Consider the following 17,856-nt stretch of genomic DNA (forward strand, 5'->3'; position numbering starts at 1 on the left):
CTATTATCATTATGTTCTCAATTTCTCCAATATAAATTACAATTATCCCATGGATTGCATATGGTATGGTTTATTATACTTATAGACTTTTTGATCTGATTTGTCTTTATTTCAGGCTAAAAATTTAGAGCACTCTACGTATATCTCACCTTTTCACTCAAATGACCTTAATATAATGCCTCTATTCTTTTCGCTCACCCTTTACGACATGACCTACAGTTATTCTTTCCTCTCTCTTGCTCACTACTGACCTTACATTTTCTATCTCGTCTCTCGCATCTTAAGAAAATACCCGTTACTTTTACCTGTGCAAAAAGGCTTTATCTACAGTCGTTCAACGGCCGACTCGAGTCACATATCTTTGTCTCTTTTCAACCTACACATTTACACCAAGCTAGTTGAGTAAGAATGATGCAATACAATCCACTGCCTTATACCGGTACTACAAGATTTTGACAGAACTTTAAACTTTACGGAGCAGGCAAGCAGAGACAGTGTTTAGATGAAAATGTGGTATTTTGAAGTTAAATAAGTGAAAACTAGTCGATTTAAGATCTACAATGTGGGTATTATGAAGTGTTAGTGTTTTAAGTGCATTGTGGTATAAACTCTACAAGGATTGTCATTCCATGGGATAAATAAAGGTAAGATATTTTCAAGTAACTGTTCATAACTGTATGTGTGGTTAAGGCTGTGTTTACATGCGAACTTTCTTTGTATCATTAGCTTTTGAGTCATTGGAAATTAATGACTCATTTTGGTGTTTTTAAATCATTTAGTGACATTAAATCTGGTCTCTTAAAAATTCAATATGTGGGCTGGAACCTACTCTACATTTTACCTATCTCAATAACTGGATAGTATGAAGTATAAAAAATGTATAGAAGGGTTACTCTAGCTTAAGATCATTGACGTAGGTAGTGTAGGTACCTACGAACGGAGTACTATCTTATTACATTAATAATTTAAACGCACCAATCGTATGACAGTTCAAGTTTGTTAGTTTTTTGTTAAGTAAGAGAGTGCCCCTGTGCCTGTAAATCCTACAAAAACAGTAGATTTTACAGATCAAACAGTATTTTTATAATGGTAAACCTACATCATTTGGTATAAAACCACATTCCAAGCAGTGAAATTGCAGACATTTTTCACGCATTTTATGAAAGAAAGTGTTACGGAGATATTTCTTAAATAATTTTATTTCCATACCTATGTACAATGTGAATAATAATAAGATAAATATTTGGATGTCTATTGATGAAACCTGTTTTCTCCCGCGTAAGAATATAATTACTAATTAATGTGCTTAATCAAATAACAATAGGTGTATGTATAATCCTGATAGGTGATACCTACCAAGCTCCAGTTGCCTTCCTTATTTGTAATTAATTTATTGATACATGCCAGGATTTTAACCCAGTCTCTCGAATAAGAGGCCGAGTGCTTATCCGCATCCGCAACCATCAACGCCCCGACGACGGCATTCGGGAGTTGAAGAATCCAGGAAATTTTTACATTCTACATTATTTTATCCCAAGTTATTCTTGGACCAACAGAGCGCCTATCTCACCTATTGCAACACCCAGGCTTGCTGCTCCAGTTTACTCGGGAGCTAGGCTGGCTGAGCTGAAATCAAGGGGATATGTACAAAGGTTCCACTAGAGAGAGCCACGTACAGGAACTTCGCCCCCTCTCAGAATAGAATAGAATAGAATCCCAAGTTTCCAAACCGATTGTTTACTTATCATTTAGGCTCTGCCACGCGGTCTAAATTCTTTCGTTAGAATTGATGACGAATCAATGACAAAATTTACAAACATGCAATAGGTACATTGGAAATACCAAATTTGAGATAAGAATGTGATGTATACCTACGCCACAGTCATTGTCTTTGCATCTAGAGGAATATTTTAGATATGTATGCCAGCATTTTTCAGCTGAATCAAATGTTAGGCTCATGTTTTCCTAATGCAATAGCTATCGTAACAATAATCAATCAGAAAAGTCATAATATGTATACATGTAAATCATGTAATAGTGCTTTGATACCAAGAATTCTACTTTCCAAGTTCCTTCCTTCGCTGAGTAATTTATACTTATTACTACCGCTTCCACTCAAGAGAACACACATCAGCAGTTATTTATCAGTTCACTAATAGCTGTTCCCACGGCCCACAACCATGCACCATGAATAGGAAGGTACTCATATACTACATGCATGCAAACATACATAAATAGTAAACGTTATATGTATACGTCTTACGATATTCTCTACTAAACAAGACACTGCCAAATATTAGTAATGTTTGTGGTTTAGATACTTATAAGACTTTATTATACAACAGTACAAATGTAAGGTAAGGAATGGTTACTGTCAATTTTGTTTTTGAATTTTCTATTTCCATTGAGAAGACAGTAGGATATACAGGGTGTCCCAAAAGTCAACTTCATCCCTTAAAGGGCTGATAGGTCAGCTCATGAGAGGCCAGAATATCACAATATGACCATGTAGAGTCAAAGTTGTTTATAAAAAAATACGATTACCTTTTATGACTTTGAACGGTTTTTTTTTTTAAAGATACAGCATTACTCGATATTTTTTTTGTCTGCGATCAATAGCAGGGCTATACAGGGTGATGCAACACTAAACAAATTCTTACAATATGGATTTTTGTACCGGCGGCACGCAAAAAACTGATCCAAGGTGTCGATTTTCATCAAATTTATAAAAGTGTCAATATCTCGAAAATTATCGAGTTTTCACTAAGGTCATATCGTGATATTCTGGGCTCTCATGAGCTGACCTATCAGCCCTTTAAGGGATGACGTTGATTTTTGGGACACCCTGTATATTTATCCGATATGTATGTGTAGTTCAAAATATGCTGAATATCTACCGGTTCTCTAGTCTCTACTCGTTATAATCCAGTGAATTGCATTCTAGTGACCTTCAATTAAACGTGATGAAACAATACTTACTATAGGACAAGTAAGTACATTATCGCTTTAGTGAGGCACATACCTTCTTACAAACTTAGCCGCTCTGCCGATCATGGAAAGTTAATATCTTAAATACAAAAACGCTGAGCAATCATTCACATTCTCTCTATCAATCACTGTTACTGAGATAGTGCGTTTGCGGTGTTTAATCACTTTTATCGATTACCAACGAAGTGTGAATAAAGCACGCCTCAGGTATTGCGTGCTATAGTATCAACAAGCAGCCAATAATTTACTCGCCATTAAGCCCAATAATACCAGTATTTTATGAGACAACGTTCCGCTATGCTGTTAGGGAAAAGACAAGGTCGATTATAAGTCGGGCTAAGGGGAATCCGTAGGTAAAAACTATTGGTTAGGCAATTAATTATTATTTACATATTCCTCCTTCTCTTTTAAGTAATTTCTGCATGAAATGAGGACTTTAAGTGTTTGTCACCTTAATGCTAAGAAGAAGACAGTTTCTTCCAACGAGATATTACGGAAAATTATATTTGAGACCAGGTCTTAGGTATATTATCCAAAGGAACTCTAAAACCTTGTTTTATTGCATCTCGAGCTATTCGTGCGTTGAAAAGTTATTCTTGTGGCGTAAGAAAAGTATACAATGCATATTTCCTATTCATCGCCGGTAGCTGAAAGAAAGCAACACAACAATGTCAAAAATATGCCGGGGAAAACTTATAACTACTATTAAAATATACATTACGTACCTAGATATTTAGGGACCATTAGATACAGTATAGAGTATGATCTAGAATTATCAAATCTGAAATATGATAATTATGCTCAGATATGTATGGTCGTGTGTTAGATTCCTGGTTGGGGTAATTCGATGTAGGCTACGTCAGCGGAGCCGACAAATTTAATATTTAAACAAGGAGTTGTTACATTATCAAGTCTAGTGACCTTTGCTCACACGCTAAAAGTGTCCATTCTCAAAAAGAACAATTCACATACAATACCAAAACCAGTTTAGTTACAACCGGCATAGAATAGTACCTACCTATGCGTATTTTTGTTCAAGTCGCTTAAGAGAGCTGTTGTAATTTCGTCAGAGATCTAGCGGCAAGATCTGTGCCACACTGTGACGTAATGTCATTGTTCTACTCTGACACCTCTGGAGGTCTGTGTTGTATCTTGTATCATGTGCCCACTAAAATTATGAAGTAGCCTATAACAGAAGTCCTTTAGATAACCGGCTCTACTATCCATAATATCATCTTGGATGTTGATTTTGGGCCAGCATGGAACAGAAGAGATATTTTATAATATAGATAGGTAGTATCAATAATTTTTTGCGATTTAACAACAAAGACATGGTATGAAGACGAATGAGAGCATAACTATAAAAGCGAGAATATTAGTAATATAATAACTCATAGTTATAATAATCATGAGATGGTAGACTTTTTTGCGGAACATAATTTATTAATGCAGAAGTAATATTATAAAAAATCCCATAGTATGACCATATGTCACAATGAGATACTTTAAATAAAACGCGATAAAATTAACGATTGTGGCTGCATTAAATTTATTCTTAATAGTCACGTACTTTTGTCATAACTCTCATAAGAGTAGGTACCTAGTCAATGACTTGAGAAACATCGAGTAATAAATAATGATATCCAGTTTTATATTATATCATTGATAAGACACGATTGAATCAAAATGGTATCTTAACAACCATAGTAGCGTTTTAACTAAAAGTACATTATAGGTCTATAGATAAGAAAGACTTCTAAAATACGACACGCCATATAATAAAGTTCAATGCAATCAAATAGCTAATGATACAAATAAAGTTCTGATTATGAATATTCACTGACTCAAAACTAAAATAGTAACAATAACCTTATACAAACTAGGTAGGTAGGTAGGTACATCATGAAACTTAAAAATAGAGAAGTTTTGTCGCCTTATTTATACATTGAAATTATGCTTAAGGGATGTATTATTGTTATTATAAGTATCATCACTATATCCCACCTATAACACCTAATTTCCAGATGGCCGAGATAATATTCCAGAAGCGCAAAGCGGCGACAGTGTTCAGCGATCCGAACCCTCTGGTGATACTCCTACTGCTGTCAATATGCCAGTATTGCGCCAGCCAAGTGATCAACCGAGCACCACACTTCATACCGGCAGTGGGGGACATGTCCCAGTTCTCCATACTAGAGAACACTCCAGTGGGGACACCTGTTTATCAACTTAAAGGTAATGTGGAATCGGTAATGAGGTGGTTTAAAATGTCGTCTAGCCGGATTTTTGATGCAATTGCGTTCTGATTGATATTTTTATGAATTTGTTTGATGGAAGTTACGAGTATCTACTTATTTAAAGGGAAATCAAATACGTATTTATCGAATCCCAGATACGGTACTTTTAATAACGTCCAGGTATTTCGTAAGCCGTTTCCGTGTATCGTATCTGCTCCGTTACGTGGCCTCAGCGTATATCACAGCAATGATAAATTTGCGTCCAATCTTTAAATTACGCTCAATCGACTAATAACAAACGAAAAAACGCTTAAAAACAAAAACAAAAAAAACAGTAATCTTTGTCTAATGTGAATGCATGAATTATTCTATCAGGAATTGACCCGGAAAACGGTCAGCTGACGTACTCGATATCCGGGCAGTACTTCACGGTGGACCCCCAGACCGGCGTGGTGACGCTCGCCAAGACCCTCGACCGGGAGAAGCAGGCCACGCTCGAGATCATCATCAGCATCACTGGTAAGATACAGCAAAATCCTTTGAAGAAGAAGGTAGTATGATCTTCCACTGTTGGGGATTGAAACGTTTCCTTTTGGGGTCACTTTATATGACGAAAAACAAAGCCCTGCTGCGGAGCCAAGACTCTATCTCGTTGTATTAAACGTGCCGGTTACACGACAGCTCTCGGTCAGTATAGAGTAACCCTCCTGTGATGCTCTAAGAAGTACTATATGACTTTAACTTATAAGTGAATATTAAGTCCGGTTAACTGCTACTGCTGCAGGCAATGAGTCAGACATTGAAATAATTAATATATCACTAATTGCTTATATAATAAACGATATCTAAAAATAATTATGAAATTTGCTTCTAGACGAACCTGTGGCTGAGACTGAACCGAACACAATATCATTACGCCGAGTTATAGCTGTGAAAGATATCAACGACAATCCACCGATATTCATTAACCGACCTTATATCGTCAACATTAGTGAAGCTACTCCAGTAGGCTCGGATATTGAGGTAACTTCTAAAGCAATTATGAAAAACAATTGACTAATCGGAATGATAATGGGGTCACTAATATAATAAGAAAGAAAAACCACTTAAATATAAAATAATTGCTAAGAGTATCTATGAAAACAATGTAGCCTGAGACGACTACGAGTATTTACATGCCTGTAAATTGGTTTTCAGGTCTCTCCAACAATTATAGTAACTGATAAAGATGAAGGAGTGAATGCGGAGATCCAAGTAAAATGCACCACAAACGAAAAAGGAAGCGATGTAGAAGCATGCTCCACATTCAAAGTGATGACTGACAAGGTACGAACCAAATTTTTATACGATAGCGTTTTGACGGCCATGGCGAATGGCACCAATATTTTCGAATACTTAATGTTCTTTTAGAACTGAAGTCTATGAAATATTCTCGTTCGATGTACGAGTATATTGGCTAATATAATAACAACAAACTTATTTGAATTTCAGATATCACCAGGCATATTCCAAGTGCGCTTAGTTCTTAAACGCGCCCTAGACTTCGAGAGTCGGACGGCGTACATTGTCAGTTTGGAAGCGAAGGACATATCTGATAACCCTCTGAGAGCCGTGGCCAGTGTAGCCGTGACCGTGTCTGATGTACAAGACCAACCACCGGTGTTTGTCAATGGACCATACTCGGCTACTGTACCAGAAAATACACCTGAGGTATGTATGATTTAACGAGTCATCGGCCAGGATAGGGGTGGGTATTGACAGGTTTGAATTTTAACTACGTGTAGGTCATTAGCAAACTCTTATTAATTTGAAATTACTTTTTAAACATTTCTGTTTTCTAATCTACTTATTCTTTGACAGGGCACAGTTATAATGGACATTCTAGCAAGAGACGGTGACACAGTGAATCCCAGACCAGTTTTGTTGACTCTAGAGGGCGACACTGAAGACTACTTTGCGTTAGAGAGTGATGAGAACGGAAAGCCTATGCTGATTACAACTGACATCCCTATCGACCGAGAAAGCGATACGGTCATGCAAAACGGTGGTGTATATACTTTTTTCATAAAAGTGAGTATTAAATTAAATAATTTAATATTTTTTTTTTTTTTTTTTTTAATTTTATAAAGCTAAAGAAATTGAGTCACCATCGCGCAATGCTAGGCATAAAATATATCTAAAGGACACTTTATCATAGGCCTTCCTCACACTAACACTATCGGAGATCGCCTCCCTACTTTTTCCTATTCGAGTAGGTAGGTAGGTAGCGTGTTTTGAAACTATACAAGGCCAGAACGCAGAGGTTGGGACTGCTCGCGTATATTTTCAAATTAAAATGGTGCCATGATTTACTTGAAAGTATACAAGGCCATAACGCACTAATCGCGTATATTTTCAAGTAAGTTGGGCCAAAATTATGGCTTGAAAATATACTGCAGCAGTTACCACTGCGTACTAATCGTGTATATTTTCAAGTGCCAAGCGGCAATGCGAGCACTTGAAACTATACGTTATTAGTTACCAGGTAGCCCTTTTGAATTGTTGCTCTCTCTTTCTTTCATGCGAAATAGTAATAAGTCTATTGGTTTCTAAACATTGCATCATCATTCCGCACTTGGCATTGTTTTCGTAACGTGTTTTTTGTTTACATCGTACAGTTAAAAAGTAAATTGATTTAAATTAAACTGTAGAACTGTTGTAAATACTTAGTAAAAATTATCGCAGAAGAGGGTGTAGTACAATTCATAAAAGACAATTACGGTCTGAAATAGGTCTATACGGTAATACCTACTACACTCACGAGCAATGAATAAGTCCAAGTAACAAAAAGTCAACACCAAATGACCCCAATTCTTTAAAACATTTCATTTTGAATTCGATCCGCTGCCGAAGGCGTCATTAAGCTAGACTTTTCCGTTCAGGAGCTATCGTCACTGGAACTTTTTCATTGCTCGTGAGTGTAGTAGGTATTACTCTTAATTCATATAAATAATAAGATATTAGTATTCTTACTTGCACGTATGATTGCTATAAATATCAATTTATCAATGAAGAGCTTGTTCACCTTTATTTATTAACATTCTATCCTCCTGACACCTGGCGTGCTATGAGTAGGACATTGAAAAAAAATATAATATATATTTTAAAAATACCTATATTAAAAGTTTTATGGAGTATCCCTGTTATTCCTTTAAAGTTTTATAAAGTACCTATCCCTTAAACAATTTGTTCTTTGACAAAGTGACAAAACAGTTCAGTAGTAAATTATTTATTTTTTTAATTTAATAACAGTGCATACATTTATACCTCTCGGGGTCAGGAGGCTATAGGTATGACAGGCAGAACAAGTAAAGTTTAGTTATTTACATTTACCGAAATAGTTAAATTAATCAGAATCAGCATGTATGTATAAATTATATGCGACAAGTACGCCAATCAAGCAATGTGCGTAATAGCAATGTATATTTTCAAGAACGATTCAGTAAATCCCAACTTGAAAGTATACGCGATTAGAACGCACAAATCGTGTATATTTTCAAGTAAAATATTTATTTTTTTCACTTGAAACTATACAGTGCTAGTACACTATGGATGCGTTCTGGCCTTGTATAGTTTCAAAACACGCAGGTAGGTACCATGTTTTACGAATATTTGTTATGCAATGCAACTCTTCATAGAAACCCCGATCGTAATTCACATATTTATCGAATACCATCATATGTATATAACAATTATTTTTCAATAGCATAAACTAAACTATTATTTTAATACTTTAATTTCAGGCGACAGAATTAATTAACCATGAAATTCCATCAGATTTTACTGTAAGTCAAGTTACAATTATAGTGACAGACGAAGATGATCATATACCAGAGTTCAACAAAGAAGTGTTTGATGTGTCTATACCTGAAAATATAGAAAATGGTAGTCCTATACCTAGTCTTTCTATTTATGTTCAAGACGATGATATAGGTCAGAACAGTAAATACGATTTGCGACTGAAAGATGTATTTAATTCAGAAGGAGTATTTGATATCAGCACTGATCACGGAGAAGGAAGAACGCCAATAAGCATTAAAGTAAAAGATTCGTCAAGATTAGATTACGATGTAGATGATGAAAAAATGCGACTGTTTAGCTTTGATATTATTGCATCAGTCAATGGAGAGGACTTATCTTCGGCTAGAGTAAACATTAAATTACTGGATGTCAACGATAACGCACCTGTTTTTGATATGTCAAGTTATAAGTTTAGTGTACACGAAAACGCTACCATTGGATCGAAAGTTGGAGATATCACAGCCATGGATAAAGATTATGGCATATTCGGAGAGATAGAATATTCTTTAAATGGTTTTGGTTTTAATCTGTTTAGAACTGATAAATCTAAAGGTGGTATATACGTTGGACATACATTAGATTATGAAAATCAAAAAAGCTTTAGTCTGACACTATTTGCAAAAGACGGAGGTGGAAAAGTGTCATCCACAAGTGTCTTAGTAGATGTATTGGACGTTAATGATAATGCACCAGTTTTTGAGCTCGCTGAATATACACGGACCATAAGGGAAGGTGCAATGACTTTTGAACCGCAATTAATCATTAGAGTAAGTATTCATAAGAAAACATGTAAATTTATATATAATATATTATATAGTTTTTATTATTGCAACCATAAACTGAACGCTATATGTTTATTTACAGGCAGCAGATATTGATGGAATAGATCAGGGAGATGGAAGAATCAAATATTCTATTGAATCAGACAACAGTATAGCTAATCATGGAAATGTATTCAGCATTGATGAAGATACCGGGGAATTAAAAGTTGTAAATAAAGCTGAGTCAATGGATACACCCCGTGGGCAATATGAACTAGTTGTCAGAGCTACTGATTATGGTAATATACATTTTATGAATATATTAATTTACTGTTATTATCATTTAAGGTATTTTTGAATTCATACGTACATAAATAATATTATTATTTACAGGACATCCACCGCTCCATAATGAAACCAGAGTTTACATAAGGGTGGGCGTCCCTGGCAATCAGAGACCCACTTTCAAAGGAAACTTCCACAACTATAAATATACCACACATCAACGAGTACCCGACAGCACAGAAGATTTTACTTTTGAATTGAACCCAATGAACTACAAGGCAAGCATAAGAGAAGACGCTGGTCCTGGAGAAAATGTAACACTGGTTATAGCAAATGATCCTGACGGCTTAGATGATTTGCTAACATACCACATTGTATCAGGATCGAAGGACAACTTTATCATTAACGAAAAGTAAGTAACTGGAAAGCTAGAGTACTGTAATGAATGTACTAAAAAGAGCAAAAATAGACCATTTCTAAACCGAAGTATTATTAACACATTCACTTTATTGTTTCAGGACCGGATTGGTAACAGTTTCCAATGACGCAAACCTGGATAGGGATATAAACTCTGATAAATATGAAATCATAGTATCAGCTGTAGATAGTGGTGTACCAATCCCTGAAACTGCAACAACGACAATTTTTGTTACAATAGTAGATGTCAATAACAAGCCACCTAAGTTTAACGTGTCTGAATCAACAACTTATATAAGTGAAAAATCAAAAATCGGAAATACAGTAACTAAATTACAAGCTTATGATACCGATATAAATTCAAAGTTGAAGTATAGTATAATAGAGCCTATCAAAGCATTATCAAAGGCCGGGGTACAACTTCAATCTAATTCCAATTATGATTATAAATCTCTATTTCGTATAGATGAAGATACGGGTGAAATTTTCGTTAATGGAACATTGGACTATAGCCAAGCTTCTATAGTAATATTAACAGTGAAGGTTGTGGACATACATGGAGAGGTAGATAAGGAAAATCAATTCGCTGTTATAGAGCACACAATATATATACAACCGTATGCTGACAAAAATCCACAGTTTACTAATACCGGTTGGTCAAGTGCAAACCCTATAATTTATCAAAAAGTTAGAGAAGAACAACCAATTGGAAGCACGGTATTAGTTTTAACTGCAGAAGACCCGATATCAGGACATGTAATTTCCAATTTTAAAGTAATAAACTCTGAAACAGGATTATTGCAAGTTGATCCATTAAGTGGGCAGGTTGTTTTAACAAAACATTTAGACTATGAAGAATTGAAGAATCCTAACTTGACTGTAACAGTCAAGGCTGCAAGCAATGATGGAAGTAAACATAGTATTGCCAAGATAATAGTAGAGGTAGTGAACATCAACGACAATCCTCCAATGTTTGACAAAGAGGTAAATAGATATTTTTATAGAAAGAAGTTATGAATACCTATATTTTTATGAAAAAAATCTATAATACTATTCTGTTTTTAGCTATACAAAGTAAGCGTATTGGAATCTATAAAACATCCAGAACAAATATTGGTAGTAAAAGCTACTGACGCAGATGCCGTATTAACAGATGTTGATAATGAAAAGGGATTTTCTGATATTCGCTACGCAATAAGAGGAGAAAATTCTGAATTATTTGTAATCGATAATGTCACTGGAATAATTCAGGTAAAAAACTGAAGCTTAATACCTTTTATAAAATATAGTACACTCTTAACAGTATAAATAATAACTTTACAATCATTTTGAATTCACAGATAGCGCCCAATAAAACTCTAGATAGAGAAAGACAATCCGTGATGAGATTAGAACTAATCGCTATGGACACTCCTAAAGGTGGTTCTGATCGTTTAAAATCATCTTCAATTATCTTTATTGATGTCCTTGATGTAGACGACAACACTCCTGCATTCGACAAGACTGTGTATACCGGTAAGAAATCTTAAAAATCATTTGTAATTTCTTCTAAACAAAGTAATATAAATTAAAGTCACCCATAATTTTTCAGCTGTTGTACCTGAAAACGTGCCAATAGGAATAAGTGTTACTACAGTTACAGCTGTAGATCCAGATGAAGGAATAGGTGGTGAAATATTGTACGAGTTTTTAGACGAAGGTGAAGCTAATGGTAAGGAATACAATATTGAAAGTTTGTAATTTAATTGTAGTTCAGTATTCAAAAGATACCTAGCAATAAAACTATGAAATTTTGTATTTTTCAGGATTCTTTACAATCGACCAAACGACGGGTGAAATAAGAACCAACCGAGACCTCACAGGTCGTGGTCGAATAGAGCCATACCGGCTGCTGGTCGGAGCTACTGATGGTGGTGGTCACACCGGTGATACATCCCTACAACTGTACATAGGAGACGTTAGTGCTAACGACGGGGTACCTAGGTTTATAAGACCTGCGGCGGAGGAGGTTTTGCAAATCAGCGAGGTACGAGTTGAAATTTCAATTGATTAATAATTAGCAATAAATTATAGATTTATAAAAATATATCCTTCATCAATTTTTACAGAATGCAACAATCGGCTCTCCAGTATTCCAGGCGGTGGCTAGTGACCCTGATGACCCTACGCAACCTTCGGGGCAGCTCTATTATTCGATACAACAAAATAATGCTGACTCTAAAGTTTTTGCTATAGGTATGTGTTAAAATAAACCCTATTATGAAAGAATAAGGGCTTTGAAATTAGAATTATATAATTTACAAAACTCTTACAACTTTATATTACAGATGCTCAAACTGGAATCATAACTACAAGACAACCACTAGACAGAGAATACAAATCTTCATACACACTAGTATTGGAAGTTTGGGACCGAGGACAACCTCCACAGCACAGCGCTAGAGTAGCAACTGTAAATGTTACTGATGTAGATGATCATAAACCAAGATTTATCAGGAGTATTGTAAGTTTACTTTACTTTATACTTAATTTGAGAGTTATAACATAAATATGACTTCAGACTTTTACAACGTGAAATATATAATCACTTTCAGGATGACTCCCCTTACATAATGAACGTTAAAGAAGAAGTTCCAATAGATACGGTGGTTGGGACACTCGAAGCAATTGACGAAGACGTTGGGGAAAACGCGGCTATAGATTATGCCATTAAAGGTATGTTGCGAAATCATAATAATAGATAAAGGTAAGAAGAAGACTATGCAAGGTTATTATTTCGTAACTAAATTAACTTTTGCAGCTGGGAATGACATGGGACTCTTCAAACTGGAGCGCACAGATGACAACAAAGGTGTCATTAAAGTTGCAGCAACAGTGGACAGAGAAATGGTCGCTCGACAAGTGCTTACCGTGAAATGCTACAAATACGGATCTAAACCTAAACTATCTAAATCTTATAATCGACTGGTAAGAACTATAAACATCCTGACATGTCTTTGGAAAGTATTCTAATATGATAGCAGTAATACTTTAAATTTAAACTATACAATTTCCAGGATACTTCGGAGATGCAAGTCCTTATCAAAATCAACGACGTCGACGATCACTTACCAGAATTTGAAAGTCCAAACATAACTATCGGGGTAAAACTGAATGTTCCTATAGACACTCTTATAGGTAAAGTCAAAGCCACAGATAGAGACCCAGAAGCACTACCTATTAACTATGAAATCGTCAACATAACATTTGTATCGCCAATTCAAAAGGAATACAAAAATATAAGTCAAGTTGTGGTTTTGAATAACATGACAGGTGAACTGAGGATAATGAAGAACTTGATGCAGTATGCCGATGGAATATTTAGACTTGTAATTAGAGCAAATAACTCTGACGATCCTGATAGATATGGCGATGTTTTAGTTGAGGTAAGCAGCTAAGAATTAATACTATACACAGGGCGGTAAAGATAGGTAAAGCAGGTAGATCAGTCCAGCAAGCAAGCAAGTGTATGGAAAACAGCAAGTATATGGAAGAATGCCTCATGTTCTTATTGATGGTAGAAATAACTTACCTATAAAAATAAATATAGATGGAATTGTATGCAGCGGATATTGTAGATTCCTTTCTATCTTGTGCCATCCTGGTTGGTATGTTAAGTACCCGCGAATACAACCTTGTTTACTATAAATTAACCGAAATCATTAAATCCTTTCTTTGGCTTTTAGGTAGTGGTAGTTCGAGAAAGAGACCTCCTCAAACTCATTTGGGACACCGGCGCAACCAACGTCCGCTCCAACCTGCCAGCGCTCATGGGGAAGTTTGATAAAGTTCTCACACCCTTGGGCCTAAAGTTGCAAATCCATGACGCTGCCCCATTGGCCGCATCGGACAGAACTTTGGACTTCACTAAAACTGGGTAAGAATGGACAGAACCATAGATTTCCGCGGAAAAAACACGGATTTTGAAAGCTAGTAGCACAACAGTCTCTAGAATTATAATTCCTGAGTCATCTTACTATTATACTTTTTTTTACATCTACCTTTGTAAAGCAGGTCATGTACCTAATAATAAATTTATCCAACAGTGCCTGCTTCCAATTCCGAAAGCTCGACTCAGGAGAAGCCCTAAACCCGAAAGCCATGAAAGCGACCATCCGTTCTCTCGGCACGGAATTCCAGGAGATTCTGGAAAGTTCTGGAGTCAGAAACGTGTCCAGTTGCGGCATATCTAGACAGAGGCATTCAGCTGTTCAACACGCGTTGCTCGGATTGGCAGCCATACTGCCGCTGGCTGCGTTTATAGCGGCGCTTGTGCTGTGCTGTATGCATTCTAGTGGTAAGCAACGTTTTTTATTACTTTTAGTTTATGAGAATCCTTATGTCAGAAAAAAAGTGCAACGGCAATCGGCTCCCTGAGTATATGAGTTGCAAAAGAGGTATAATCAAAAACATAAATGTGAAATGAGAGCCAAGTTCAATATTATTATACTTACCTAAATGCCGAATGTTGACTTCAAGGACAAAAGAAGTGAGATCTAAATGGGTGCCAAGTTCAATGGTCAGTCCTGAAATTTATTTATAAGTAACAGTATTACATAATCATATCTTCTTATAACATAAAATAATGTATTGTAGCCTAAAGTCTGATTTGGCTAAATAACCGTTTGAGATACGCTTATGAAATTTAGAACACATATGTATCTCGCTAGTGTCAATATATGAGGGGAATTATAAAACGAGCGAACAAAAAAAAACTTTGCGACTGATGATGACATACTGTTTTAATAACTTGAGCGGTATGAATTTTAGTAAGCGAAAAATTAACTAAACTGACGACGAATATTGATTTATAATAAAATCCAAAACGAGCTTACAAAAAGTGGATTATGATAAATCCATTTCAGATATTAAAATTTTATCCGAGCGACTTAATTACTAAGTGAGCGACTGGAAATACAGAGAGGGCAACTTCAATAGTAAGATAGATTCGATTTTTCTAAGTGAGGTTATACTTAGCGAACTACTAAAAAGTTCACTTTGAGCAAAGTTTTGTATGCTGCTTTATTAATGATTATTGGTTACTGATATTCTATTTGAGGGCTTATGTTTTTTTTTTGATACGCTTCTTTTGGCTTTGCTTTGCAACGAAAATGCTACAGATTTAAACTATACTATAAGTTTAGTCATATAAGTTCTTTTGTTTTATTTGTTGTTTCCTTGTGTATTTTTGGTGTGTGGTGCTGGTCACCGAATAAATATTTTTTATCTTTTTTATCTTACCCTGACTACTGAGCCGATGGTCCCGGGTTCGATTGCCCGGCTGGGGCAGATATTTGTTTAAATACAGATATTTGTTCTCGGGTCTTGGATGTGCCCGTAAAATGGCAATAGGCCCGCCCCCTATTACATTGGGACTAACATAACGCTCTGGTGAAAAGTGGGTGCAGCAATGCACCTCTGCCTACCCCGCAAGGGAGTACATTAGTACAAGGCGTGAGTGTATGTTTTTTATACTCTGCTCATTAGTGTATTTTTCAAAGTGGTTTTTGTATTCGAAACACTTCATTTAAGATAAAATGCCGCTCAGTATAAAAAATACATTTGCCAAATATTGAAAAAAATGCAGGACGTAACGTTGACACTCAAACAAATATTAGGTCGCTCAAATATTATGAAGCTGCTCATTTTGTATTTTAAGTAACTCAAATTAATGTTTGTAAGTTGCTGTTCTGTTGATTTCTCGTCACTCGCAGTCAGTCGCTCACTTAGTAATTCTATAACCCAAATTAATTAATTTTGACACTTAGAACTGTAATTTACAGTCACTCGTTTTATTGCTACCCAATATATGAGCCAAATTTCATACGTTTATATGAAATAGTTTTTGATTTATGACCCCTCAAAAGTGTCTCGAAATGGTTCGTGTAATATTACACACGGTGCGGCTCGCCAGTTCTGTTCGCGTGTCTAGATAATGTGTAAAAAAACATTTATAACTACAACTCGGGCTGGGGTTCGCTTTCGTGGTGAATGGATTGGCCACTCAAATTAGCCTGTGCCACTGTCTGCCCAAGGTGCGCCGTGGCCCTGATGGCCCGTAGTATACGAGTATAAGGTACAGGGGATGCGTCTCTCGATGAGGCACCTTCCGTAAACCCCACAGAGAAATCAACTAATTTACTTTTATTTCCAGCGAAAAGGCGAGCGCGCCAAGCGCTATTAATCCACCGCGAGCCGCCACCGATAGGGGTCGCGCCGAGCAACATCTCAGCCCCGACCAGACTGTATGCAGAGCCGCTGTACTCCACGTGACATGCTCGGAAACTTCTAGAATAATGTACTGACTGGTTGAGAGAGTATGGGTTTTAAATTGTTTAGGTACTAGAAAAGTTTAAACGCAAGAGTAAATTCATCAGCGCCCAAAAGACTTCACGCAAAGCCGCTGTACCCTACGTGACATGATAGGAAACTTTTAGAATATTGTACCGAGTAACTATTGAGAGAAGATGGGTTTAAGTTGTTTACTATAAAAGTTAAAATGTAAAAGCAACACCGCGCCGGTTTTATCGCGAATGGAGATGGTGTCTGCTTGGTTTATGGAATAGAACGCGCAGCCAATTCGTAATCATGATGTATACTTAGGTACCTAAGTTCAAAAAAATACTGTAGTACCTACTTGCTTTAGTAAATTATAATTTCAAATAAATTATGATGAGTACCTAACTATGATTATGTGGCAGATACCTACTTGCCCACATTATAATCTGAAATTACCTAGATAAGCATAAGTTATTTATAATAATAAAAAATCTTTTAGATTCGTCGCGTAGTGTATAAAATATGTACCTAGATTTGCCATCCGTCCAATATATTTTAATAGTAAATTAATAATGTACAAATAAAAACAAGCTTGAAAGAAATAAATATTTAAGTTTATTTCAATTATCTATTTTGTAATGCTAAGTCATATTTAATATATTCTACGTAATCTAATTTAGGTTATTTGTAAATAGATAATTATTAGATAACATTTTTGCTTTTACAATAGTCTCCTTCAACATAAACTATCTTATTCAATATTTCCATGGTATCACCACATCACAAATTAACTAAATAATAGTGACATTAGGTAGGAGTTAGAGGTAGAATAGTTTTAAGTTATGACTACCAATCCAATGTACGTAAGTGAAATGTATTAGATTCATAATTATGTAAATATAAGAAGAGTATTAAATATTTTAGATATTTATTCGTTTGTTTTGGTTTCCATATGGAGTCTTCAATGTTAAACTTACTTAGATTAGAACCCTTTAACTAATATTTATCAT

General features: G+C 35.7%; 1 protein-coding gene across 1 annotated transcript; it reads left to right on the top strand.

The window, feature by feature from the left end:
• The first annotated feature begins 85 nt into the window (after nucleotides 1-85).
• LOC105382108 (cadherin-23) lies at nucleotides 86-17,777 on the top strand. Its single transcript, XM_011551937.3, has 23 exons — nucleotides 86-644; nucleotides 5,013-5,223; nucleotides 5,601-5,744; nucleotides 6,100-6,248; nucleotides 6,423-6,551; nucleotides 6,717-6,935; nucleotides 7,086-7,295; nucleotides 9,008-9,832; nucleotides 9,930-10,125; nucleotides 10,220-10,523; nucleotides 10,630-11,512; nucleotides 11,594-11,779; nucleotides 11,869-12,043; nucleotides 12,120-12,239; nucleotides 12,334-12,554; nucleotides 12,637-12,763; nucleotides 12,856-13,031; nucleotides 13,123-13,243; nucleotides 13,329-13,495; nucleotides 13,585-13,953; nucleotides 14,254-14,444; nucleotides 14,614-14,864; nucleotides 16,722-17,777. The coding sequence occupies exons 2-23, from the start codon at nucleotides 5,013-5,015 to the stop codon at nucleotides 16,838-16,840; spliced, it is 5,493 nt and encodes a 1,830-aa protein (XP_011550239.3). The 5' UTR covers nucleotides 86-644; the 3' UTR covers nucleotides 16,841-17,777.
• The last annotated feature ends 79 nt before the right edge of the window (nucleotides 17,778-17,856 follow it).

This window comes from Plutella xylostella, chromosome 22 (genome assembly GCF_932276165.1).
Source record: "Plutella xylostella chromosome 22, ilPluXylo3.1, whole genome shotgun sequence".
Lineage (NCBI taxonomy): Eukaryota > Metazoa > Arthropoda > Insecta > Lepidoptera > Plutellidae > Plutella > Plutella xylostella.